Source organism: Kryptolebias marmoratus, linkage group LG15 (genome assembly GCF_001649575.2).
Source record: "Kryptolebias marmoratus isolate JLee-2015 linkage group LG15, ASM164957v2, whole genome shotgun sequence".
Lineage (NCBI taxonomy): Eukaryota > Metazoa > Chordata > Actinopteri > Cyprinodontiformes > Rivulidae > Kryptolebias > Kryptolebias marmoratus.
The window spans coordinates 17,844,482-17,872,004 of NC_051444.1; the positions used below are offsets into that span (position 1 = coordinate 17,844,482).

The following is a 27,523-nucleotide window of genomic DNA, read 5'->3' on the forward strand; positions in this document are numbered from 1 at the left end:
CGTGATGAGCACAACGATGTTAACTGATGAACTGATTGAACCTCTGTTGCTCTGTGCACATGTGGAGAGTGCAAACGCAGCTGCTTATGCTCATGCCATAAACCTAGCTTTGTTGTTGTTGTTGTTTTCTGCAGAGCTGATGCAGACAGAGATGCATCACATCCGGACGCTGCGCATCATGTCAGAAGTGTACAGCAAAGGCCTGCTGAATGAGGTGCAGTTGGAGCAGCACGTGCTCGAGAAGCTGTTTCCGGCACTAGAGGAACTCCTGGACCTCCACTCACAGCACCTGCAGTGCCTCCTGGAGCGGAAGAAGCAGAGCCAGCTGGAAGGGGGAGGCTTGGAGGGAGGTGTCATTATCAGCAGGATAGGAGATATACTAGTCAGCCAGGTGAGAGCAGGAAGAGGCTCCTGGTCCTGATACAGATACATATTTGTATGCAGTGGGTTGCGGAAGTATTAACTCCCCTTGGTAATCTTTGTATTTTGTTGCCTCACATACTGGAAAATACAGTTTATACACCTGTTCCGATAGCCCCCAGAATCAACACTAGTGCGACACCTCTAAGTAGGAAGGGCTGCCACCAAGCAAGAGACAGCATGGAGACTAAGGAACCCTGCACACAAGTCGGATACAAAGCCGTGACGAGGAAGTGATCAGGTTTGGAATATCGAAAATATCCTAAATTTTATTCTATAAAAGATTCTAATCATTTTATTAGAAAATGGAAAGAATATGCCACCAAAGCAAACCTGCCACTTTAACTTATATACTGGGCAAGGAGGGCATTAATTAGAGAGGCAACAAAGAGACTGATGGAGCTGAGTAGCTCTTCTGCAGAGATGGAAGTATCTGCTCATTGGACCACTGTAAGCTGCACAGAGCTGGGCTCCAACAAAGAGTGAGCGGGAAAAATCCAGTGCTGAAAGTAAAAACTAATGCAAACTGTTTGGAAAATGAACCTAACATCTCTCGTCTTGCTGAGAACATCGTCCCAGCAGTGAAGCATGGCGGTGGCAGCATCTGGCTGCAGGGATGCTTTTCATCAGCAAGGATTGTGAAATTAGTCAAAGTGGAACAAAAGATAAATGGGATAAATACAGAGAAATTCTTCAGGGAAACCTGTTTGAGACTGGGACAGAAGTTCACTTCTCAGCAGGACGGTGACCCTAAACACACTGCTGAAGCAACACTTCAGCGCTTTAAGGGAGAAACTGCTCAACATCCTGGAATGGTCCGGTCAAAGCTACAGTTTTTCTATGAAGAATGGGCAGAAATTCTGGAGCCACACCTTCAAAGACTCGAGGCTGTAATTACTATAAAACGTGGCTCTACTCAGTATTGACTTTAGGGGGCTGAATAGTTATGCTCGCTCAGGTTTTCTGTCCTTGTTATTGGTTCACACTGAAACAAATTGATACTTCAAGGTGGTAGTTATGTCGTGCAGAAGATACAACCCCCACAAAGTTTCTTTGAAACTCTAGGTTGTAAGGCAATAACAACAGAAAATGCCAAGGGGGTGAATACATTTGCAACCTACTGTAATTTTATTGATGTTGGTGGCATAGAAGATCTGAGGGTCCATTAATACGCCACCACCTCCACACAGTGTTATAGTGATAGCTTTGTTTTATTTTGCTTTTGTTATTATTCCATGCCCTTTGAGTGTTAGTTCTGTGTCTTCATTTCTGTCCCATCCTGCTCCAGTTCTCAGGATCTAAAGGTGAAAAGATGAAGAAGGTTTATGGAAGATTCTGCAGCCGTCACAATGAAGCTGTCAACTTCTACAAAGACCTCATGACCAAAGACAAACGCTTTAAGGCCTTTATCAAAGTAAGAGTCAGCCCTCTTTCATATCTGTAGGTATAGAGTATCTGTCATGAAGCAGCGCTACTTTTACTGAGTGGTCTTTTTTTCCTGAAATTTTCTTTCTCTCAAACATATCTGGCTTTCGAGACACGGACATTTCCCATGTAAAGGCTTTAACACACGTTGCACATTAGTGTTCACTGTTAGGGTTATCATAGAAACGTCTCGCAAAGTTTCACTTGTGTTTTTATTTCACTCAGAACTGATTTTTAAAGATTGTTTGCGTTTAGGTGATGCTCTGCCACCTGTTGTGTGGGCATGTGTCTCTGAAGTGCACACTGTGTTTCTTCTTCCAGAAAAAGAGGAGCAGCAGCATCGTGCGAAGGCTTGGCATCCCAGAATGCATCCTGCTCGTGACCCAGAGGATAACAAAGTACCCTGTGCTGATTCAGAGAATGCTGCAGCACACGAAAGGTTGGTTTCAGGTCATCTTTGTCATTTTTTTTTCTTCTCTTTTCTACGTGCACATCTTAGCTGAAGGGAAGAAGTCTGTCTTATTGGAGAAAAAATTGTGTCAACACATGATGTTATTGTAGAGTCACTGATTTAAAGTAACAACTGATATCATAAGTCATTAGCTTATTATGATTGTTCTTAATTTGCATATAGAGGACTTTTAGCAAGCAGATATAAATGGGAGAAAACAAGACAACAAAACAAATTATTTGAACTTTATAAATATATATATATATGCTGGCTAGAGCCCTTAACAAACGAAGATGATTTCATTGGTCAAATAACTATGAAACATTGTAGTTTGACTCTGTTACGGAGGAACAGATGAATATTTTCTTCAAATTGTCCCAGATGTTAAATGTTAAATTCATTAAAACCATAAAAGCCACCTTAACTTGAATCATTTGTCCCAAATTCCCTGGAGTTGTTTAATGATTTGTTATTTTTAACAGTACTGGCTAAAACATCTTGCAAAACAACAGAAGTCGTGTACATATTAATTAACAGATGTGTTTAAATATTTTTCTAAAAAAAAAAGTACATTTGTTGCTTTTTCTTCACTGTGATAATGGAGAAAATTATCTAAAAATGATTTATTATTACAATATTTATTTATCTGTAAGGGTTTGACTGTTTTTGTGTGCTTAAAAGAGTCTGAAATGTGTAACTTAGTTTGAGAAACCTTGGGGAAAGTTTAAATATTCACAAATCTGAGCTCGGCTGTTGGAAACCGAGGCAGGTAGATCAAGCGTACTCCGAGGAGCTGAAATGTTTCACTCCGTATTTATATCTGATTTAAAACAGTTCTCGACAGCTGGTCTCCTACTGTGTACATTCGCTCTAATCCCTCCCCAGAGCCTCTTTATAGTTCCATGTGGGATGATGGAGCTCTGATTTAATCCCTGAGGTGCTTTAAGAAGACTACTTCCTGCCAGCTCTCATATTACAGAGGGGAAACAACACAGTACGCTTACAGTTCAAAATAATGTTTTCCTGCTTTGGAACACTTGGGCACAGCGACCACAAAAGGGAATTATCACAATTTAAGGAAAATGCTACATACAGAAGCCAGAACTTGATCGCACAAAGTAGACTACAAACTTTGTTTGTGTCCAACATTAACTCTGGAGTCCGTCTTAGTTTGCAGACATTCAGACTACTTCTGTTTATTACCTGTAGTTATGTTTTACTTCACTGGAGACTTGATGATTTAAGCTGCGTGCTTAACTCTGACCTTTTCCTCTTTGTTATTGCACATAAACAAGAAGTACGTGTATTTTACAATAAAGGCATGCACATTTTGAGTCACAGAACATCGACCCCGCCTCGGTGAAGTTAATGAAAGTTTTATTCAGGGATACATGAGCCAGGTTGTTAGCATTAGCATAAATAGCCAAAAATGCTCAACAAATGTAGCAAAACTGCATTAGTCTAAATGTTTTCAGATAGAAAATTGAGAACAAAAAAAATACACAATTTTTCCTTTTTTATGAATAAATGAAAACATTGTTACCACCCTTTATGTCCAAACTCTACAGCACCTGGTTAGCTTAGCATAGCATAAAAGAAAACTAGCTAGACCGTAGGCTAGGAGTATTATCTTTTTCTTTTTTTTTTTTAATTCTTGCAATAATAAAAAAATATGTATCATCAAAATGCTTTCACTCCACAAAGATGTAATTTGAAAAGTAGTATTTGGTAAAGAAAATTAGGACTAGTTAATAACATGCTAACTTTCAGTTGCCATTTTATCTAAAGATAATAGTGACCTGAGCAGCCTCCAATGAACTCTAAACATCTTTAAAACACATTATTGTCTCAGTCGGCTTTTCACACTAAGCAGAAAAGCTCTTATTAAGTCATAAATCTCTAAAGTTACAGAGGAAGACACATTTTCCCCTGCAGACGTGTGTTAGACTAGAGCTAACAATCGAGCAAATGTAATTCCTTAAAACTGGTGATCCTTCGCTGGTTTAAAAATGTAGTTGGTAATCTGGGATAGATTCATATTGCTGCTGTGAAGTCTGAGACTTGGCTCTCAGATTGCCCCTGCTCCCTCTCCTCTGCCACAGAGAGCCACGACGACTACAGAGACCTGAACGAGGCGGTTCGGCTGGTGAAGGAGGTGATCGCGGCCGTCGACAGCAAGGTGAACGAGCACGAGAAGAGGTGCCGCCTGAAGGAGTTTCACAGCCGCATGGACAGCAAGTCCATCATGATGCTGAAGAGCGGCCAGATTTTCGCCAGGGAGGACCTGCTGAGGAGGAAGCTGATCCACGACGGGCCGCTGCAGCTGAAGAACTCGCAGGGAAAACTCAAGGGTGAGGAGGGAACTCACCAGCTCCTTTTGAATTTGTAACAGTGGGGATGTTATTAAACTCTTTCATAATGCTTTATTTTCTGTCCCCCACCCCGCCCCTCCAGATGTCCATGCTTTGATGCTATCAGATGTCTTGGTGTTCCTCCAGGAGAAAGAACAGAAATATGTGTTTGCCATGCTGGTAGGTTTTTGTCATCTCTCTTTCTCTTCCTGGATCTCTTTATGCATTTCCTTTTCCCCCTGCTCCCTTAAATAATAAAAAAATCGCATGTTGTCAGACTTTCCCATCCCGGCGTTGTCGCTGTTAGCATTAGCCGCTCAGCTTACGTTTCCCACTGCGCAGTAATGGCTGCCTCCTGCTTGCACGCTAGCTGAACCTCATAAAGCTGATGTTGCCCCGGGCTCCTAACCCAGCTGTGGTAAATCTTACAGCTTTGAGTTGTTTTTTCCATGTTTACAGGACTCTCAGTTTCATGTCATGGCACATGCTCTCCTGCTCACATTAGGGGGGATGAAACCGGGGTAGGCCTGTGGCAGTATTTTCACATTCATCATTTAAAAAAAAAAAAAACCAAACAACTTTGTGTGTTTAAGTTGGGAGTGTTGTCGACACTGAAAGGGAGTTATTCCAAATAGAGTCAGGCAGGTTTATTTCAGTTTTATTCACTCAGGACAGGAGGACAAACATGTTCTTTTACAGCTTAAATGATAAAAATGTCAACATGTTTGGTTTAATTAACAGTTTATCTTTTCTCACTCCATCAGTTCTGTTCCTGCAAATCAGTATTTTTGTTTTACTGAGCTGCGGTGTTAAAAATAGAATCTAGGTGGGGAAGAAGTATAACAAGATGATCGAGTTGATTTGATTTAAAGATTAGAACATGGGCTTTAGATTTTTGTTTCTTTTTTGCCTTGCTTTTGTTTACAGTGCAGCCACACCAGGAAGACAAACAGAAAAATCTTAACCTGTTTTTAAACCTCAGACAAGCGGTTTGCAGGAAGAGTCTAGGGATGTGGTTACAGCTCAAGTTCGCCTAGATGGGACAGAAATCAAACGGTGGTTTGTGGTGCCGGTGTACTAAACAGAGCTCGCAGCATCGAAGAGCTTCGTTTGTGTTCTTCTTCGACAGATTTTTCTTATTTTTCTCCAACTCCTCACCAGCTCTGTAATCCCTCTTTTAAAACTGCCCCTCCCTCTTGTCTTCTCTGATCTTCCTCTTTTGCCTTTCATTCACCAGTAATTACCCCCCCTCCCCTCTTGTTTTCTTGTGCCGCAACCCACCCTTCTTCCTGCTTTTTCCATTCTCTCCCCTTCTTGACCCTCCCACTGTATTCTCTCATTTTTTATATATTTATTTATATTTTTTGATCTGCTCTCCTCCCACATTGGCTCCATCAAACGATCTCCTTCTCCTTCTCCCCTCCCCTCCCCTCCTCTCCTCTCCTCTCAGGACCAGCGCTCCACGGTCCTCTCCCTCCAGAAGCTGATTGTCAGGGAGGTCGCCAACAAAGAGCGCGGCCTCTTCCTCATCACGGCAGGCACCGAGAAGCCGGAGATGATGGAGGTTCTGGCCAGCTCGAAGGAGGAGCGCAACACCTGGATACAGCTCATCCATAACGCCATGCAGTCCATGTGAGTGGGAGGCATTTAGGTGTTCACTGAGGTGTTTCTGCTTTTCACGTTTGTTTTTTTTAATAATCCCACTATCAAACTGCTTTGAGGTTTTACTACTGCAGGATAAATATTCTACCTGCCTAATCTTTCCATTTTACTCTTGTATTTCTGCTGTCACTCAAGCCCGGCTCCTTAAGTGTTCACCCACAGTTATGTCTTTGTTGTGAACCAGGAAGTAGACCCAGCCCAGTTCTTTTGATGGTAATGTACAGTGAGTTGTGACAAAGTACTGTGCTGTCAGGAGGATTAGCACAACTCTACCTGCGGATGGGATGTACTCAGGGAGCTGGATTGGCTGCAAGGGCAGCTCACCATAAGCAGAGGATTATTCGAATGTAGCCAGTGGGAAGGAGAGAGATTACCTTCCCCATCCCGCTCCCTCCCAGTCGAACTTCTGTCGGAATACAAACCGGAATTCAAACTCTGCAGGAGAGGCGATTAAAAACAAAAGTGATGCTTAGGCTGTCGTATGTTTAAGATAAAGCTATGTGTACACTTCTTTGCCTTTCCCAATGTTTTCTCCCGTTTTACATAAAAAGTTGAAACAAATACATATTTTTATAGATTTTTTTTTTTTTTGTCATTTAACTGTTTATTGGTATTTTTCACAATTGTTTATATATACAATGTACATGAACACTTCACTTACAACATAACATTAAACTTAACACACAAGAAAAAAAACAAAAAAAAGAAAAAAAAAACTTTTGCTTGGGAGTTATTCTTCTATTTGGCATTTGTCCCACCTAGTTTGTCCAGTTCTTTCTTTAGTTTTTGTCGCTGTCTTTTGTCCTGAATGATGTCCATTTCATCCACTTTTCTTCCATTTGTGTTTGTTGAAGTCTCAAACGATATGTCAGTTTTTCCATAATGTAGATTTCTTCTATTATTCCAGTCCACTGTTCTTGACAAGGGGGGTCGGCCTTTCCCCATTTCCTCGTAATAGCTTTCTTGCTAGCTATTAACATTATTTTAATCAGATACTTGTCTTTTGCCCTCACTTTGGTATTGTTAAAATTGCAAAGATATAGTACCATGCTACTCATCGGAATATCATATCCCAAAACCTTCTTCACAGTTTCATGTACATCTTTCCAAAATTGAACAATTTTAGGACAGTTCCAAAATATGTGTGAGTGATCAGCGTTCATTGATCCACAGTTCCGCCAACATCCTGTGTTTGTATTCTTATATCTGTTTTTGACTTTGGGCGTAATAAAAAATCTTATTAGATTTTTCCATGTGAACTCCCTCCATATCCGTGAATTGGTGGATGTCTGATGTGTTTTCCACATGTCTGACCAATCTTCATCTGTGATTGTCATGTTAAGTTCTGACTCCCACTTTTCTTTTACATATTTAGTTGAATGTTTATTCATCATCAGTTTTTGATATAGAGTAGATATTATTTTAATTTTCGTTCCACTGAATGATTTTATCACGATTTCAATCACACCATTCACTTCCACAGAGGGATCCCACTTGATTTCTGTCCTATAATAATCTCTCAATTGCAGGTACCTATACAATTCGTGTTTATCTAAATTATACTTGTCCTTCATTTTTTGAAAACTCTCCAGTTCCCCGTCTTTCTGAAGGGTAAACCATCCTGTGACCCCCTTGCTTATCCATTGCTTGAACCCTTTATCATACATTGCTGGTTTGAAATCGCTATCATATGCTACCCACCTGAGCACTTTCATTTCTTTCTTTATCTTGTGTTTTTTTTAATGTTTTGAACCATAAATCCAGTGTTATAGATAATTTTTTTAAAGAGGGGAAAAAGAAAAGTCTTCAGATCTGGAAAATGTTAGAAGTTAGTTGAAGTGATTCAGAGATTTTACAGATGACTGCATCAAGTCAGTCTGTCTTAAAGAAAAACAATCAATTTTTAATGTTCTATATATTTTATTATACTAAAATGTTCATTTTCAGGGGTAGAAACTGAAAGTTTTTTATTTTATTTTTTGACCCTAAATGTAGCTAATTCATGGTGATAAATTCCATCTTGGTCAGTTTCATTAATAAATCATCTTCTTTAAAATAAACACTTGAAGTGACGTGGATTTTGAAAGGTATATGTTGTGCAGTTTTCCTGCTGCAGTCCATCATGTGTCCTTTTTTTTTCTTTTGGTGCAGGGAGAAGGATGAAGATGAAGGGATTCCCAGCGAGACAGAGGACGACAAAAGACAATTGGAGACCAAAGCCAAAGAGATGAGAGGTGAGAGAAACATGCTGAATGTGTCTGTGTGGCCATTAAAAGCAAAGGTATATTACCTCTAGAGAGCATCAAATAGGCCCGTGGTCCCGTCTGTTTGTCTGACTGTGGTCCCGTCTGTCTCCTCCGGTCAGATATGTTGAAGCAGAAGGACACAGAGATTATGTCTCTGCTGGAAGAAAAGGTGCGACTCTTCAGGGAGATGTGGGAGGGCTTGAGTCCAGGCGAAGAGGCCTGCCAGCAGGTCCAGTCTTTCTTCAGGTCGGCCAGCACCCAGGAGCCCCCCCGGGGGGCGTCCATCATGAAAGATGCACTGCAGGAAGGTAAGACAAAAGGAGGGAGGGGTTTAGAGGGAATGTGCTGTAAATGCTTTATCTGCAACAAAGCAGGGCTGACATGAACAAAGTGAGACGGGAACAGACACATCTTTTCTAATAAATATCATCTTTAAAACAAGTGTTAGTGGGATTTTTATCAGCTAATACAAATGTTACATGTTTTACGTTCCGGCTGGCATTGAACAGTCATGGTTTCTCCTTTTAACGTGGTGATCTTCTTGTAAGAAATTCCAAATAATGTGACCTTAGACTGCAACCTTACGTCTCATTTCCTGTAAACAGGAAACATTTCACCAACAAAATCGGTGCTCTAAGTTGGAGCGGAGGCGTTTGGGTTTCAGAGGGGCTAGAAGGTCATTGTTCCATGAATCTAAAGCAGACATACTGCATTACAAACGAAATTGCCTGAGTTGATTTAAATATTGAGGAACCCATTTGTCCATAAGAATCCTCCATATGAGAGCTCATCTTGTTTCTGGCGTGATTGGCTGCATCTCATCAGAGCTTGAGAGCGAGCAGAGAGCGAGGATGTTTGTGATTTGTGCATGTTTTTTTTTTTTTAACAGTGCACAGAATACATAAAAAGATAGATTTTTATTTAAGCTATGTTTGGAAGAAAGGAGCATGAACTGAGAAGTGAACTGGGAACCATTGTGAGCCGTGTGTCGTCTGTATGTGGTCGTTATCTTTTGTTATCTTTTACTGCATGTTTGCATCCAGTGAAAAATCTTCCTAATTCCTCTGATTTTCTCTGCAAGCGTTAACAGCAGGCTGATGCCAGTGTGTGTGTCTGTTCGAACTTTAGAGAAATTTCAAATTGCGAGTATATTTAAACTTTTAGCGAGGAAGCTATGCAGATCAAACAGGTTGACAGTAGTTGCTTAGCAACAGGAGGCAGTAACAGGTTGAAAGCAGAAGCAGCTGCCTGGGATTCAGAGCCGAACTGTAACACAGTTAGCTGGGATAATTCACTTACTGACCTGAACATTAATGTTTGCCTCTGTGTGTGTGTGTGGATGACAGTGGAGACGTTACAGGCGCTGGTGAACGGCAGCCTGGGGGGAGCGATGGCCAGCATCCACGAGGGAGGAGGCGCCGGGCCGGTGTGTCTGCCCCGTCGGGCTGAAACCTTCGGAGGCTTCGACAGTCACCAGATGCACAGCAGTAAAAGTAAGACTGCCGCTCTGCATGTTTACCAGCTAACTCTAATCTGGTCCCGGAACTGTGAAACTCGGTGAAACCCCACCCCCCGCCAGGCCCCTCCCCACCTGCGTGTCAGGAAAAACTCCACCGACTCAGCGAGCGGACTGCAGATGAGCGCCGACGCTGCTGAAAGGCCAACGCTGTTTTACAAGCGAACGTTTCAACGTCTCATCTTCAGACAGACCTTTTTGGTGGTGACTCAACAGCAGGCGCCACACCCGACACTTCCCACAATGCCCTTGTTCAGAGCCGTAGATAAAACATTTTAAAGGGGCTCGGGGAGCAGAAACGAGGCCTGGAGCGATGGCTCTCAACTGACGGCTTGTGAGCTGCGAGCCTGGCAGCTACTGAGCTGTAATAAATCCACTCTTCTGCATCTGGCAGGGGTGACTGAGTCCTACTGATGTTAGATTTTATTGAACATTAGCGAATGGAAAAAAAACGGTAAAATTTAAAGAAATTGTGAATGTCGTTCTAAATCAAGCAGATGATGAAGACCCTCCAACATTTAAAAAATGACAAAAATAGTGGAAAGGAGTGGCAGAGAATCAGCGTGTTTAAAAACTGCACAGAGCTCATGTTGACATCAGTCTAGTAGTGGTTTGTAGCTGAAAACATAAAAAGTGACTTCAAGCTCACAGTTTGGTTACAGACTGAGGGGAACCTGAAATGTTTGAAGTTAAATATCCAGGTTTTTCAGTCTAACCAGCAATGATGAGCACTTAGTATGTAAATGTTATATATTTTTTTAGAAACAAGCATTTCTCTACCCTAAGCAAGCACAGCAGCTTAACTGGGAAATACAATAAAAGTTTTATTAACTTTCAGAATTTCCCTGTCTGCGAGGTAAGGAGGGAAAAACATGAAGGTAGTATTTCTGTGAAAACACAATTGATTTTCTCCTCCTGGTGGGTGGGTGTTGACCTGCCCGAGGTTGCAGCGCACTTATCGACCTGCCTGCTGTGTCATCGCTAACAAGTAATTACCTGCTCTGGACATTAAATGAGACGTTCCAAACTCAGCTTTAGTTTGTTTTGTTCTGGGGTTTATTTTAGATGATCGTTGCACCCCGATTCTCGCGGCACACCTGCCGAGTGTGCACATTTTTACTGACTGTTTGGTGTCTTCTCGTGGTTTTCCCCTTCACGCCAGGTGGAGACAGAGACGAGAGCGAGGAGACGGCAGGAGATCTGCGGAGGACGGAGTCCGACAGCGTTTTGAAGAAGGTCCGTACCTCGGCGTATACTTGGGCTTGACTCAGAGAGCCTTAGGGCGTGCGTGGGGGGGGGGTGCATTTGTCCTCCTACATTAACAACACCATTAAGATAAATTTAGCTGCTTCTCCGCCCCCCCCTCTGGTGAATTAGCCTCCTGACTCCTCCTGCCAGGTCTGGTTGCCACTGACGACCATCAGTTGAATGTCTTTCCAGTGGTGGATGTGAATGAGTGAATGAATGAATCATGTTAATTGTAGCGCCTCTAGCACAGTGCACCTCTGGATCCTGGCCTTTTGCAGTCCGTCATCCTGCGATATATATTTAGCGGCTGAGCTTCAAATAACCGTTCCTCGACTGTGTCAGAGAGCCGAGCTGCTGCGCTGTTTAACAAAATAATTTGGTGTCTCCGAGGCAGCTGGCCCGCTCTGTGCAAGTCCTGCTCTCTGAGCAGAACAAAAGGGAAGCATTTGCCTTTTTCTTAACATTTCATCCCGGGCAGTGAGTCAGAGTTCAACTAGTGTGTGGCGGTAAAAGAAGCAGCGGCGTGAACAAGAACAGTACAGTGCAGAGTTAATATATGGAGTCTGTTTTCTGTTGAATTCATGTTAGTGTATGTCGGACCTTTTGGTTTCTTACAAAACAGAACGTGTGTGTAGATGCTTAACTCAGCTGAATGTTTTGCCCGCCGACAAAAAGTGAAGGTGGACACTAATGTTTTTGTCTGTGTGTTTGTCTGTCTGTTAGCAAAATATCTCATGAAGCACTGCACGAATTTCAATGAAACTTGCGGGATGCAATCATTAGGTGTGCATCTACGACTGATTAACTTTTGCAGTCAGCCCAATGCAAGACGGCCACTACAGCGAACCGACCCTAAAAAACACACAAATGGCTATAACTCAGACAAAGTTTGTTGTGTTGGTCGCTGAGACTGATCCCCAACACTCATTCTGGTCACTAACACATTATGCATGATCTTTGATTAAAAAATTTGCCATTAATTTATTGGAGTCAACTCTGTGTGTCTGTTGGCAACATTTCTCACGAAGCACCGGGCAGATTTTAATAAAACTTTAATTTAATCACTGGACGTGCCTCTCCAACTGATTAAATTTTGGAGTCAACCCAATCGAAGATGGCCACCACAACCAAATGAAAGGCAGAGGGCAATATGCATTCCTTTAAGGAGCGTTAAGCCTTTTTATTTAGAACAAAATGCTGCAGGTCTGCTGTGTTTCAAAGCCTCGGTTAGATTTCACTGCACGCGTCAAAAGCAGCCCGTAAACATACTCTGTGTGTGTGTTTGTGCTGCTGCTGCACTCAGTACGTGTTCTCGTTTGTGTGCAGGGAGGAAATGCCAACCTGCTGCAGCTGCTGAAGAGGAACAGTGAGGTAACAGTACCTTCCTGTCTCTAATTTCGCTTAGCGCCGCCGTTAACATGGAAACGGTCAAAACTCTGCGTCAACATGGTCGTTGCCAGCATCAGTTGAGAGTGCAGTCAAAGTGCAGATGATGTTTCAGTCAGTGTGAGGGATTCACAACACTTAGTCACGGGGGGGAGAGACCAGAATCAACTCAGGCTACCTGAAGAAGATGGCAGAAAAAAGAAACTTTAAGGTTCACACCAATGTCACATAAATATTCTACAGAGCACCTTGGTAATAGTTAGTAAAATATCAGGCAATAAATTTATGATAAAGCTGCTGTCTTATAGTCTGTCTATAAATTGTCTTTCTTTTCATCTTGTGGTGTATTTTTTCTTCGACTTATCACACAGAATTAGTTGTTCTTGCTTGTGTCATGCCAGCACATTAGATCCAGACGTGTTGCGTTTTGAAAAAGCAGCTCCCAAATCATTTTAGCATGCTGGCTCCAAAGAAAAGGTCAGCAGCCTGGTATACTCGCTGATCCTTCAAAAGGGGGGAAAATGCGACATTGTTAAGCTCGCAGTCTGTTATTGTTTCGAACCTGAAGTCCACTTGTAGATATATGGCATGAAAGCACCGCTGCCGTAAAACCATGCATGTGAAAGTCAGCGGCAGCAACAAGGAACTCGCCGTGAAGCGGGCTTCTCCGGCGAGCCGAAGGGAATTTTCTCCCCCGTGTTCAGTAATGAGAACACAGCAGGGCGCTTCAAGGTCGTGTGACACTCATTGTTCTCTCTTTCTTCCAACAGCAGGTTCTCCACAGTGTCTCCAACCTGCATCTCCTGCTCAGCTCCCTGCAGGTACGCCGGCTCCCGTACAAAAGCATCCATAAACGAATACGATGCAGCGACTCGCAAGCTTTCTGCTGTCACCGTGACTTCGAGTAACTCTCCGCTTGTGCGAAACAAATGGGAAAAAAATTAGAGTTCAGGCGCACGCACAGGAAGCGCTAATGTGGTTTTAGAGGAGCGGGAGGTGTGCGGGATGTAATCGCTGTGCCTCTTGTCCACCGCAGGCCGTGGTGGTCCAGCAGGACAGTTACATCGAGGATCAGCGGCAGGTTCTGAGCGAGCGCTCCTCTTCCTGTGCGTCGTTGTCTCGGCACTCCTCGCGGCCCAGCTCCCTGATTGAACAGGAGAAGCAGCGCAGCCTCGAGAAGCACCGGCAGGAGCTGACATCCCTGCAGAGACAACAAGCGGCTCACGCAGAGGAGAAGAGGAAGAGGGAGAGGGAGTGGGAGCGCAGGGAGCAGCATCTCTCTCAGAGAGAGGAACTGGTGCACTTACAGGTAACGATGCCTCATCTTCCTCCCGGCTTTGTTCCTCATTAGGCCCTGAGCAGATGTAATTCTTAATATAACCGCTGCCATTTATTTTCATACTGCGGGATGATTTGACACTGAAGTGGTTCACACCCTCTGGGGGGTTTTACCTGAAAGATTACAGAGAAGCGTTGTGCAGCATTTCCTCAGCTTTCTGCGGTGCTTTGTTCTAACTAAAGGCTGCATTTGGGCTTGAAACTTCTACAACTTTTTTTTTTTTCCAGGAACTTTCTTCTTTCTTTCACTGTTGTGAAACTTGCAAGAATAAAATTAAAAGACTTCAAACATATCATGGTGGGAGCATGAAGATTAAAATAGTTTTTTACAGTCGACATGTTTATTCTGGTGGAAACAATTACAGTTTTGATGCGAGTGCCTTGTTGACGCTGACATGAGAACCTCGCTGAGCACCAAACAAACTCAGGTGCTTTTTGATTATAATATCAACACATCATGAACAGAAGACACGCAAACATACTGTACTTAATTATTTAATAAAAGTTACTTTGTTCTCCTAAACACAGAAGCCACGTTGGTTGTCATAGTTCAGCCCAGACATCTGTTTTCTGTCAGCATACTTTCATGTGTTCGTGCAACGCCTGGTCCTGTTTTCACTCACCTGTACGTTTCATCGCTGCTTTGCAAGTCGACATTATAAACTAAGATGTCGTGATCTATTAGCACTCAGAGGATGCGATAGAGACGACTCACAGCTACTGCCACACCAGATTTGAGCTCGCTGTCTGTAAAAATTCACCAAGTTTGAACCGTTTTTGTATTTGCTAAGGTTGATTAGTTGTGGCGGGTGTCGTGCGTTGACTCCAAAAGTTAATCAGTTGTAGATGGAAATCCAATGATTACTTTCTGACAGTTTCATCCAATTTAATTAACTGAGATATACAGTACCCTGAATCTGATTAGCTACCTGTGTGTTCAGTTAAATGTTATGGAAGTGGCAGAAAATGAAAATATTCAGGTAAAGTTAAAGTTCCTTAAATCAAACTTTTGCTTGAATAGACGCGTTAGAAAACATTAAATTATTAACTCAGACCCAGAGAAGTCTAGGCTTTCGGTTTTTCTTTCCTAAAGTAGCGTTTAATTGATTCAATTTACCTTAACAGAACAACATTACCTTCTAAGAAATGTGTTCAATGGCTTTACAGTGAATACGATAACTAGAGACATATTTTATCATGACTCTGAGTGAGTCACAGTCACCAGTCTAAGTCATTCTGTCTTCTGCTGAAGCCTCATACAAGTCTGAAGATCTAAAAAAAACCACTCCAGTGTCTCCAGCCTCTTTTTGTTTTCAATCAGTCAATCAACCAATGGATGCACCTCTCATCCACTGCAGGAGGAGCAGATTCAGAAGCAGCAGAAGGAGCTGGAGGAGGAGAAGCAGGAGCTGCAGAGCAGGAAGGACGAGTACCAGAAAGACCTGGAGAGACTGAGAGATGCTCAGAGGAAGCTGGAGAGGGACAGAGACGCTGTGCGGCGGCAGATGGACAAGATGGAGGAGCTCCGTCTGTCCGAGGTGAGCAGGAAGGCCTGAAACAAAAAATGGGATTAAAGTATTCTGCTGGTCCTGACAGGAAAAGTGCCTCTCCCTGTTGGCCCTAATGCTGCAGGTCTCAGACAACCAGGGGGGGGTGGGGCGGGTGCAGAGTTGAGTTTTTACTCAATGGTACTTCAGCAGGGTTGATGTGTGTGAATGCTTCCTGCAGAGGCAGCACAGGCTTGAACTCGGGTCCTCTTCAAAGTGAATAAAACGGCTCTCGGATAGAGCAGTGCTCAGGCCAATCCAAACAGATTTCCAAAGTCTGAACATGCAGATAACTAGGTTTTTAGTTTCCACCATGAACTCTGCAGAAAAAAAAATCCCCCTTAATAAACATTAAACCATCAAAACAGGCACCTTCCATGCATATTCACCCACAGATGTAGACACCAGCTGCTCATGCGTCTAACCTCCCTTTTATTTATTTTTTATTCCCCCCAGAGAACACCATCGACGACATCCGACGAGTCCCTGTTTGCCGGAAGCTCCCAGTCCTTGGAGCTGGACCCTCTGGAGCTCTCCTCGTCCTCGTCCTCCTCCCTGCCCAGGCTGCAGCCACAGCGCCCCAAAACCAAAGGGAAGGGCCTCAACCCCTTCGCCTCGTCCACCGCCAGCCTCAAGGGCAGCGAGGGCAACAACCAGTTCTCCAAGGGCTTCCTGCAGCTCGGCAAGAACAAGAACAAAGACGGCAAGAAGAAGAAGAAGAGCAAAGGGGGGAGCGCGCAGGCAGCAGGTAGAGGACGGAGGCAGCAGATGCATTCAGATGAATTATTAAGCGTCTTACAGTGAGTCACTGGGTTGAAGTGGAGTCTTTTTTACTGTCAAGGACACTCCACGTCAGACACAGTGTTTCATTTTTATTGAAAAGAAGGAGTGTGGTTGGATAGACAGCAGGAGATAAAGGGGAGGAATGCATATGCCAGGTCTGCAGCTGTTTTCACACAGACAAGTTGAGCCCATGTTAGAGTGGACGCTTTCAAGGTTTCCCGTCAGCTTTTTTCCACGTAGCAATGCATGATGGGTAGTCCGGCAGGAATAATATTACCAACAAGCAGCCCTAAAAAGATAAATTCACATCTCGGCTGCGATTTTGAAGATGATAGAGAACTGCAGTCCATATTTTTTTTCCTCCTCTTTCCGGAGATTCAGAGAATGAAACGGTTTGTGAACATAAGTGATATCCACGTACATCAGAGAGAGTGACAGAGAAACCCCTGAGAGGCCGAACGTCTCTCAATATTGGCTTTCTGCTGAATCGCCAATAATAAAACCTTTAAAGGAAGTATTTTGTCTTCAAGGATGGATTTACAGGTTTCCCTTTCTGTCAAGTTTCTGTTTTCTTCTCTTTTTTACGTGAAGTGATGGATTTATCTGAAGCTAGCACCATATTTAGCAAAAAAAGAAATCTTGTTTTCTGTTAATAAGTGCAGCTCAGCTCGAAGGTCATTTCTGGGAATTAGTCCTTTATTGTTTCAGGAGACTGCAGGGGTGGTCCGTCCAGTGAATCACATGAAGGATGGCTGGGTGAAAACAAAGATTCCAAACATCCCACATGGACTCAATGTGGGGAAACATTCATCTGATAAACTGACAAACAGAAGCGCCCACTGGCTGAAAGTAAAACACTGGTGTTACACTGCGTTTCCTCTTTTTCACGGCTCCGTGGTTTTTGTTGGTCACCTGACCTGGTTGGGGAGCGCCGCTTCCCTGTTGGTAATCGGCTGTGCCTCCTTTATGTGTTTGTGTAACACTAGTTTTGGATTCTCCCTACTTTAAAAGTTATGATAGCGTATTCAGAACTTCTGAAAAAGGGGAAATTATTACAATTAACTTTACATGGTAAAATAAAAAGCTCGAAGTAATGTAATGCTTATTTTTAAGTTCTGAAACTCTAAATTTCCCATGTAAGTCATTAAAGAACCTTATTACAAAGTCATCCGTGTCCAAACCACAGAGTTAAAAACGGAGAGCCCTCCCGCTCGTTGTCTAATCAGAATTTGTGACGTTGTGGAGGATTCAAAATGGCCGCCAAAACGGGAGCGACGCCAACAAACACGCGTGCGTCAATGAGAAAGCATGACGTCATTAAAATGATGAAGGTCTTCGGCCGTACGCTGGATCTTCCTAAAAACTCAACACGCTGGGGGGGTAAATCCTGTCAGCTTCAGGAAACGAACACAACAAAAGCCGAACGAGGAGGTGGAGAGCCAGGAGTCGGCAGGGGAGCTGAAGTTAGGAGAATGAGGATTAGACAGACGGACTGTCGTTATCGAAATTATACTAATGTAAAAGTAAAACACGCTTAAAAATGAAAAGCAGAAAGGAAGGAGCTGAGGCTTCAGGGACATCAGGATATGTGCACTTTAACGTTATATTCAAATCATTTCTTAGACATGCAGCTGCAGTTAATCACGTACATTTGGTGATCGGGACAGCCACGTTCTACACTTCGTCTATGAAAAGCAAAGCCAGAAAGTGTCAGTGTGTACATAGTAGATGTACTACATTTTGAAGGTAGTTTGTGTGACAAAGGCATTCGGGTGAACGAAGGAAGCTCAGTTCCTCATTTTGGAGGAATCAGTTATTAGTTTGAATTTGTTTATTTTGTTGCTCCAAAATGAATGAGAAATCTCTACTTAAGGTGTGATTTATTTATTATTATTATTATTATTATTATTTTTTATTTCTGTGGCAGCATGAGCTAAAAGAGCACTGATTTATTCAGGTGTGTAGTTTTCTGCTTCCCGCTCGGCTTCAGCCAGCAGCCACCGCTGGCGTACAGTTGTTCTCCCAGTCGTTCCGCTCTTCTCTTGATTTGATTAACTCAGACATCTTAACCTTCAGACAGGAGGAAGGGGTGGAGGCTGAGCTTTGCTGTTCAACTCCTGCACAAATTCAGGACGGTGGCTATTAGAACGGCTTTCATCCGTCAGAGGATGAGTAGGCGATCTGTCAGCGCTGCGAGCCGGCAGGAGGGATGACTACAGCAGGAAAGCTCTGTGTCAGCGTCCGTATGGAGCCTGGCTGTTGTTTTAAGACAGATGTGTAAAATAAACCCGAAAAACAAGAACCCTGCCCTCTTGGAGACGTAGATAAATGTGGGAGTTTCAGCTCCAGAGGTCTGTTTAAGCATCAGCAGCCCACGTAGAAGTGGAGTTTCCTCCTACTCACGGACGCGCTCGGCCTCATTAGCATTTCATGCGGGTCACTGAGACGCTGCGTACGTTTTGTTGCAATATTACATTAGTCAGGAGGGTGAATTATTCAGCTGTCCTACATTTCGGGGGGAGCTGAAGCAGCCTGTGAGTCTGAGCAGGAGTTTTTGGAATGAGCTGCATGTTGGCGTCGTGTTTCAGCGTCTCGCTGTGTTTACAGATCAGGAACACGGTAACACAGCAGAGCACAGCTGAGGGGACGTTTCATATTAAAATCATTGAAACATGTAAAAGGCGCATTTAGAATCGGAAGCGATCTGAGCGGTGAACATGCAGCACATTAGGCGGCTCCCTGAGGCAGCGGCTGACAGATGTTTATTGGATCTCAGTGACAGCGTCGCCGCCGCCGCTCTTTAAACCTCGACAATCAGAAATCCTCCCGATGACTCTCTGTCTCCTCTGCTCTCCTTTCTCGCAGACTCCCAGTTCGCCGATGGAGAAATCTACTTCTGCTGAGACGCAACCCTGACCTCCTCCTCCTCCTCTTCATCATCGCCACAACGAAGCTGCCACAAGGATCCCAGAGAGGACTGTGTTTCTGCCAAGTGCGCCCTTCTTACACCTTGTACAGAACAATACGGAACATGTCAGTGCTCCGCTTTGAATCACCCAGAGAACTTTACATGCACGAGCAAAAAGGAGAAATTTAGATTTTCTTTTATTTAAAGTGAAATACCACTGCTTTTAGTTTGTGAAAATTCTTAGATTTTAGGGGGGGGTTGTTCATATCGTGGCTGTTAGGCTCCATCCATGACAGTTTGGGACATTGTCAGTCCAAATATTCACTTTCCTTCTTCTTCCCCCCCCCCAAATGTTTAAAATCTCTTCATCATCAGGGTTCAGACAGCTCACTGAAAGCATTTTATGGTGAAAACGGCTCGACCGAGCACGTCGAGGCATCACCGCCTCGCCTTAGGCCGCCTTTTTTCAGGTTTTTTTTTCCTCCCCTCCACTCCCAACACCTCATCCAGGCATCAAGTGTCGCCCGCAGCAGGCTGCTCGTTTACACAAGCGAGACCTTTTTTTTTTTCTTTCCTTCCCGCGTGACTTCGGCCGCGCGTCCGGGGACGCAGCTGAATCCAAAATGCCACTCAGAAACCGATCTGAATGTCAGCGAGCTCCATGTGGCACCGGAAAGTCCTCTCCGCTAATCATATTCATTAACTGTTAATTGAAGACTGAAACCACTGAGGGGGACTCGTGTTGTCCTGGCAACGCTTTTGTATCAGAACAGCCCGGCACTGTTTCAGCTCTACTGTTGCTGCACACGTCCCCCAAAAAAAAATAAAAAGGAAAGAAACTTGTGATTACATCCACTAATTCGGCTCATGGTTTGTAAGCTAAATGGATTTGGCGCGTGATGAGTTAAGTAATCCTTGACGACGGCTTTACACTGTCAGTCATAATTCCTGACGCGGTTTTAATTTATTTAAAATACGGATGTCTTTACGTGGAGAGAAACTCTCCTGCGTTTTTTTTTCTTTTTTTTCCCCTCCCCTCCAGACTCCACAGTAATGAAAGGATTGAAGCGCGCGCTATCTCTCTGTGTCAAATGGCTCAATTCATATCCTTTTAGTGTGTTGTAGAACCTTGGATGGATATTAGCCTGATCCTCGCCTTATCTGCCTGTCAATGAGCTTTTATGCAGCCCTCATCTTTCATCGGCGCGCAGACAAGGGGGCTTTCCTTCGTCTTTTAATTGCGCGTAAGTCTGCAGGTAGCATACTAATGGCTCAAGTTTCTCCTTTTCCCTCCTTCAGCTCTGATTATAAAGCCTGCACACACACACACACACACACACACACACACACAGACGTCTGGTGGCTTTATAAAAAGAGGAGTCTGTTGATTTAGAGACCAAACGTGGCCGCGTTTCTGTCTAATGACTAAATTTGCGTCTCTGATCATTTTACATTATTCATTTAATGTTTTCAAGCACTTTGGTCCTAAAGGAGTTGATTTCAGTCAAGGAGATCTTTGTGTTTACCTTTTTTCTTTTGTTGGTTTGTTTGTTTTTAATCATCGGCAGTCACGATCCAAAGAGAGACGATGTGTTCAAGTGCATAGAAGAAGAAAAAAAAGGCTGTGATTGAAGAAGTGGCTGGTCGCTTTTATGGAGTGTTTCTTATGAAACTGTTTACGGCCATGTTTTAGACCCGTTACGCCTACGTTTTTGGGCTTGCAGGCCTACCTGCTGGACAGGTAGAAAGAAAAGACGTAGTAAAACCACAAACAGACAGAAACTTTCTGCCGCCGACAACCGAACGGCGTCACCGCTCCGCCTCCTCGCTGCCTCTCTTGTCTCGCGTTCAGGCGCTCGCCGTCTCAGGCGGGCGGGTTTGTTTTAGTGCGTCCTGTAAGAGGCTCACAGTCTCTGCCAATTATTTGCTTCGTGTCGAGACAAACGGACTTGTTCCTCAAGCCTTCGTACGTTTTGACCACTTGGAAGCAGTTCACCTGAAACTAGAAATCTGCTCCTCACTCAACGAAAACAAACAGAAAGCAGAAACCTTTTTTCCTCCTGTGTTTTTTTTTAAGCTCTCCTTGTTGTGAGAAATTGACATATTTTTCCCAGCAGGTCGTCACCGGATGCAGATAATGTGACGAGCGTGGGCTCTTGCGCTCCGTGACATTTTCCCCCACCGTATTTGTAACTGACTGAAGGAACAAATAAGTTGTCAGATTGTAATGTGTTATTCAGCCGCAGCAGTCGGCAACAGCTTTAATGCAGGGTGGGGGGGAGGAGAGCGGTCGGAGGGAGAAGACCGGTCGGAAACCGCGAGCCCGTCTCTTGCCGGGGGTGGGGGACAATCAACAGACGAGAGCCGAAACAAAATGGACTCCGCCTGTCCCGCTGGGGACGAGACCGGTCCACGAGACGGGCGTGTTTGTCAGGTGAACCCCGCGTAGCCTTAAGTTTTTAAAAATGCACTAGAGTAGAAGCCAGCATCTTCTCAGGAGAAGAGGAGAGCTTTTATACCTCCGCTTTCAGTCGAAGAAAATGTTTGTACTAAACAACTGGTACACTGTTTCATCCTCTGCAATGTAAAAAAACAAAAAAAGTAAAAATAAAAAAGATCAAACTGTAAATATTTATGTAAAAAAACAAAAAAACAAATCCAATGTAAAGAAAAAAAGGTAAAACAAATTGTTTTAATTTGTGATTTATTGCTGCATTTTGTAAGAATGTTTTATTTATGTAATATCCTCGTCCTGGGGGGTGGTGAACAATGTAAAGACATATTTCTCTCACAATAAAAACAAATATAATGCATAAGGATGTACTGTTTGTGTGATCAGTTTAGTGATGCTCTTGAAGTCTGATAAATACATCCTCAGATCAAAACAAAACGTGTTCCACTCTTTTCATTGCTTATCAAAAGAATCGTCCAAAGATATGGACTTCCTGCCAAGTTTGGCCCAATGTCAGACTGTGCAGACGTCAAGAGCTCCATCAACTCCTCAGGCCTTAGTTAGCGTGTTACATGTTAAAGTTCATGACAGGAACATCTATAGAAGACGGTACTGATCATTTGAACATGCCTCCAGGAGAAAACTCATTTCTCCGAGACGAACATGGCGTCACAACTGAAAGGGATTCGCTGCAAAGTATGAAATCCAACATAAAAAAAAGGTTATCCTGAACTATATCAAATAGTGCAGCTTGAAAGATTTTACAATTCTTAACTGAGGGTCCACACTCGATGTAAACAAAGCACTCAGTTTCATATTTAACCTGCATTAGGCTGACCCGAGTCCGGGGAGGTAATTCGACAAAATCACACAAGGATAAAGTCGTGGAGGAAGAACGAGGAAGACTGCTGTCAAGAATCAAGCAGGGTGGTGGAGCTCCACATTTTGGCATGTAGTCCCAAAGTTTGCTGACAGATTTTTCATGTCAGGTCACATTAGCCATCAGTCCTCTGAACAGACGGGATCCAAGAGGAGATGTTCGGCAAAAAAAAAAACGACCAAATATCTCCTATTACCTGTCAGCACGGTGGTGGAGGACTGATGGTTTGTAGCCAGAGGGCTTTGGTCAGCTCATCATATGAAGGTAGTCTCACATTCAGCCAGCTGTCCAACAACTGGACCTTAGATTGAGGTGAGTACAAAAAAATAAAATCTTCAGTAATCATTCACTTCCTCTTTAGGTGCTTCTTGTTCTCATCCGTATTCACATCCTGAATGTTTTTCCTACTTTGTTTTGTTTTCGTACAGAAGAGAGAGAAAAAAAAAGAAATTAATCTCTTTTGTTTTCAGAAGCAATTAAAAAACCTACAACTAACCGGTGCTAATGCTTTGATTTCCTGTTCCCATTTGCCGCGGCGCCACACGGGAGAAGGCTGACGCGGATCTTGATGGATTGACAGCAGTGGCGGCACTCGGGAGCGTTGGTTCCTTCTGATGAATAAAGCGCGCGCCGCTTTCATCTCGCCGCAGTGGGTCGCCTCTGGTAACCTCTGCCACGGAGAGGGTTTTCCTGTCTCAACACGAAGAGCTCGGCTGTCACAGCAGGTACATTACTGTCAGAAATATTTCTTCTTTTTTTTTATTATTCTGCTCGTTTCACGTACAGTTCATCCCCCTGGAGACAAAGCAGCGGCTGATAAGGCTGGAGTCAGTCGCTCGATAACGTCTACGTTTTCCTTGGACCAAAATGCGTTTAAAAGTTTTATCTGTTTTTTTTTTTTTTGTTTTTTTTTGTTTAGATTTACTCCGGTTATACAGGAGCAGCGAGTCTGCTGGGGGAGATGCGGTGACAGGAAGCAAGATAGGCCTTTTCTGCCTGTCGTCGTCGTCACGGTGACAGGGACACTGAGGCACGTGGGAGCCATGCTGCAAAACAAGTTGTGAAAATTGAGAGATGAAGTGGGGAGCTCAACTCCATAAATATTCCGAATTAAGAGCTCCCATCATATCCTGGAGGAGAAAATAAACGAATATAAATGATAAAAAAAAAGAAGCTGCACTTTTCTTGCAGATAAGTCTGCAAGGCTTGAATCAACAATGAGATGCAGCTGAGAGTTCACGGTGCATTTTCAGATTTCCGAATTATCTTTCGCTGATGAGATAAATTTAGCATTGTTGAGCTAATTACTGTCACGCGATAACTCCCTAAATCTGTCTAATTGATAGTTTGAAAGCTGCTTTGAATTCAGCGGAGATAAAACAAGCAGTTTAATCAAAGCGCCATCACTTCTCAAAAGGCTGATCTGTAACAGAGCCGGCCTCTGTTTTGTTTGGAGAAGGCCCCTCTGCAGCTCCTTCACTCGTCCCCCCCACCCAGCCTGAGCACCGTCACTGGCTCACATCCCTCCTCTGAAGGAAGGAGTTAAACTGTGACAAAAATGAAAACTTAAACATGCAGTGGCAAAATAGCTGCAAATACGGAGCATTATTTGCGTTATGCTTCCTTAAAAGAAACCACATCGCCCGCTGGCCTTTATGCCCGAGTTTTTCCAGCTTATCCTGAAAAAAACGATGCAGCTTTAGCCATTTTTGTCAAATCTTGAAAGCAACCTACTTGTGATCGTACACGACGCAAAATCTCCTGTGCTCTGTTAGTAATCGGAGTATGTGTTGTGAATACTTTCAGCTACTACCACACCGGATTTGAGCTCAAAATCTAAAATACTAACTGCTTTAATGCCATTTTGTTTTTGTTTATTTTCTAAATGTCATCAGCTGTGGCAGCTTTCTGAAACTGGTTTGACTCAAAAAGTTAATCGGTTCTAGATATACATCCAATGTTTTTTGTTTGTTGGTTGGTTTTTTATATATTTTTTGAGTGTTTAAATAAAATCTGTCCAGTGGTTCATGAAATATTTTGCTAACAAACAGACAGAGTGGACCCCAGCAGTTGCTGCAACAAAGATCTTGCTATGAAAAGCTTTGGCGCTAATAAAGAAGTCCAAGTTTGGACTTTGAAGTGAAGTGGAGTGGAAGTTTAAAATGTCATTAAATGAGAATCACTGTGTTTAAATATAAGCCGAAACTGAGAATCTCTACCAGATTTAAAGGTTACAATGAACAACATTAGCAAAGAGCAGCACATTGGATCCAAACTCCACCAGGAGGTAAATGCAAATTTATTTTCTTACATTTTTTTAGCATTTGTATTTTGTTCAGACCTTTAAAACAAACAGTAATAACTTATTTTTCCTTCTCATCCGTTGCAAAAAGGATTCACACATGGACATCAGACTTAAGTGGCTTTGGCCTCCTTGTGACCGATAATGGCTCGGAGACGCGCAGAACATTAATAATAAATGGCCGCACGTCTTGCTTCTTCAGAGAGGGTAAGATGAAAAGTTCAATAAACAATGAAAAAAAAAAAAAAAAAAGTTGTAGATCTGCAGACAAGCCTGTAAACACAAACCGCAGCCCAGCTGTGATGAACTGGGGAGCATTCTCTCTGTGGATATTTACAGAATGCTGAGCAGCTATTATTCCGCTCCTGCAGGAGGTTGGAGGGAAATCTCAGCCATGAGCAATATCTCCACCCCATGTGGGAGAGCGGTTCTGGCTGCAGCGAGGAGGGAGGGCGGGCAGAGGTGACGCCCGGTCCTCCATCTTGCTCAGAGATGTGAGGATGATTTAAGAGGACTGTCATAGCCGGAGTATCCAGAGAAGGAGTAAGGCCGAGCAATCCTATTACTCCTCCATGACCCTGCCTTAATTCACACACATGCCTTTACAATGGGCTCGCAGTGTTCAGGAAGTCCCTGCCACACTCACAGACCACACAGTGGAAACAGACTCAGACTTAAGATAATGATAAGATTTATTGTCCACTAATACAGGATTTTGGGTGTGCTGAATTCCCCCATATCTATATTAAAAACTGCATCCATTAAAGCAAACCTTCATCTCAAAAACCCAAAGGCGTTCTTCTGTTGATTACGTAATGTGACAGAGTAAAGAACAAAGGTGTTTGCAAATCTTTTCCCCATGTTTCCCCTGAAGCTCCTCTGAAATTACTCTTGATTTGTAGGTGGTAGCTGGAGTAGCTCCTCTGACGGTGCTCCTCGAGCAGCTGTCAGATGAGAAATGCTCAGCTGACCCACAAACATTCAGACACCGAGGAAGAGGGGGGGGGGGATGTGATTTTGAGTATAGCTCAACAGCCCCCAAATCAAACCGGCCCTCCACATTGAATGCCTGAACAGAATAATTCTTTACCTCAATCCAAATGAGCCGCTTCTTCCTTGGAAATCTGTAGTGGATGACAAACAGCCTTTTGATAATCATTTTGTGAACAGTAGTCATCAGTAACATTTATGCATTTAAATTACAAATACTTACATTCTATAGACATATAGATATGGATATATACCGCTCTGCCTGCCTGAGAAAGTGTACTCTGGGATGTTGGAAAGGAAAGCCTTGGATTCAGGAGGAGCAGTGTGGCTTTTCATTGGGTCGCAGACTTTTGACTGTCTGGTCCAGATGTGTTTCTCAGACCTGGAGGAGGTGCATGTCTTTGTTCTCTTTAGGGGCTGCTGAAGGAGAATGAGGCGCTGGAGTCACTCTTTCAAACCATCCTGTGAAACTTAAGACAGCTGAGTTGGTGCTCGTGGCACAAAGTCAAGCTTGGATCCAGGTCCTGGTCGGAGTCCATCAGAGCCGTCACTCGTCTCAGGTCCTGTGTGTGGGTGCTCATGGACAGGGTCCTGGAGAGGAGGGTGTCTGGTTTGGAAACCTCAGGATCGCGTCTCAGCCTTTTTTTTGCAGATGATGTGGTTCTGGGTCAGCTCCACTGAGACTATGGTTCTAAACCAGAACAAGGTACAATGATCCTTTTGGGTTGGAGATGAGTCTTTGCCAAGTGATGGCAGGATGGAGGGAGAGATGGACCAACAGACAGTGGGTTCATCTGTTGCTCTGGTCTGTCATGATAAAGAAGGAGCTGAGCTGAAAGGTAAAGGTCTAACTTTACTACTCCATCTGCTTCCCAGCCTTCATCTGTGGCTGTGAGGTATGGATCACCTCTGAAAGAACAAGATCCCAGATACAACAGGCTGAAATGAGCTTCCTGTGGGGAGTTTGCAGCAGAGCCATTGCTCCTCCAGACTGAAAGCAGTAAAGTTTGTCGGTTTGGCGTTTGATTAGGAAGCCTCCTGGATACCTCCCACTGAAGGCACGCCCCACTTGAAGGACACCCCAGAGAAGACCCAGAATTTGCTGAAGCCATCTCCTTTACGGCTCTGGAACTCCTTGGGATCTAAGTATGGGCGGTAGGAAGATCTTATATTTGTCAATCCAATCCTATTCTGACAATGTTTATTAGACAGCTAAAAAATACATTATTATAAACAGCTTTCAAACTAAAAGCTAATTTAGTTCTGAAGCACTGGTATACACTGTGAAAAACAGATCAGACCTTCTCCGTAACCTTGTTGTACTTTAAATTATTACTAACTAGTTTTGCAGTCAGTAACAACTTTGCATGCTACTCAAATTCCTCTGATTTAAACTGAATCTGATCGGTTTCACAATCCAGTCAGCTTTTCTTCTTTTAATGATTTATTTTTGCTTCTAGTAGCTGTTGTAACTGAAAAGCCTCATTTATATTTAGCCCAGACCGTCATCTGAAGCTACAGCAAGAATTACAGGTTGTCAACAGACCTGGACAAGTTTTAGATAGAAAATATATAGAAAACTGAATGTTGTTAGATCATATCATTGGGATCAACTGAC

General features: G+C 43.4%; 1 protein-coding gene across 4 annotated transcripts in view; it reads left to right on the forward strand.

The window, feature by feature from the left end:
• Window positions 1-22,094, forward strand: part of LOC108243330 (A-kinase anchor protein 13) — a 110,284-nt gene extending 88,190 nt beyond the window's left edge. For 3 of the 4 annotated variants that reach the window (XM_017428686.3, XM_037979902.1, XM_037979903.1), the window contains 16 exons: window positions 135-391; window positions 1,709-1,834; window positions 2,167-2,284; window positions 4,399-4,647; window positions 4,751-4,827; window positions 6,098-6,279; window positions 8,461-8,543; window positions 8,675-8,863; window positions 9,902-10,048; window positions 11,234-11,307; window positions 12,646-12,690; window positions 13,476-13,526; window positions 13,742-14,014; window positions 15,402-15,581; window positions 16,047-16,338; window positions 19,239-22,094. In XM_017428686.3, the coding sequence (XP_017284175.1) occupies window positions 135-391; window positions 1,709-1,834; window positions 2,167-2,284; window positions 4,399-4,647; window positions 4,751-4,827; window positions 6,098-6,279; window positions 8,461-8,543; window positions 8,675-8,863; window positions 9,902-10,048; window positions 11,234-11,307; window positions 12,646-12,690; window positions 13,476-13,526; window positions 13,742-14,014; window positions 15,402-15,581; window positions 16,047-16,338; window positions 19,239-19,276 (2,381 nt within the window). In that variant the 3' untranslated portion in view covers window positions 19,277-22,094. The remainder of the gene's footprint in view (window positions 1-134; window positions 392-1,708; window positions 1,835-2,166; window positions 2,285-4,398; window positions 4,648-4,750; window positions 4,828-6,097; window positions 6,280-8,460; window positions 8,544-8,674; window positions 8,864-9,901; window positions 10,049-11,233; window positions 11,308-12,645; window positions 12,691-13,475; window positions 13,527-13,741; window positions 14,015-15,401; window positions 15,582-16,046; window positions 16,339-19,238) is intronic. The other variant, XM_037979901.1, reaches the window with a different exon arrangement.
• The last annotated feature ends 5,429 nt before the right edge of the window (window positions 22,095-27,523 follow it).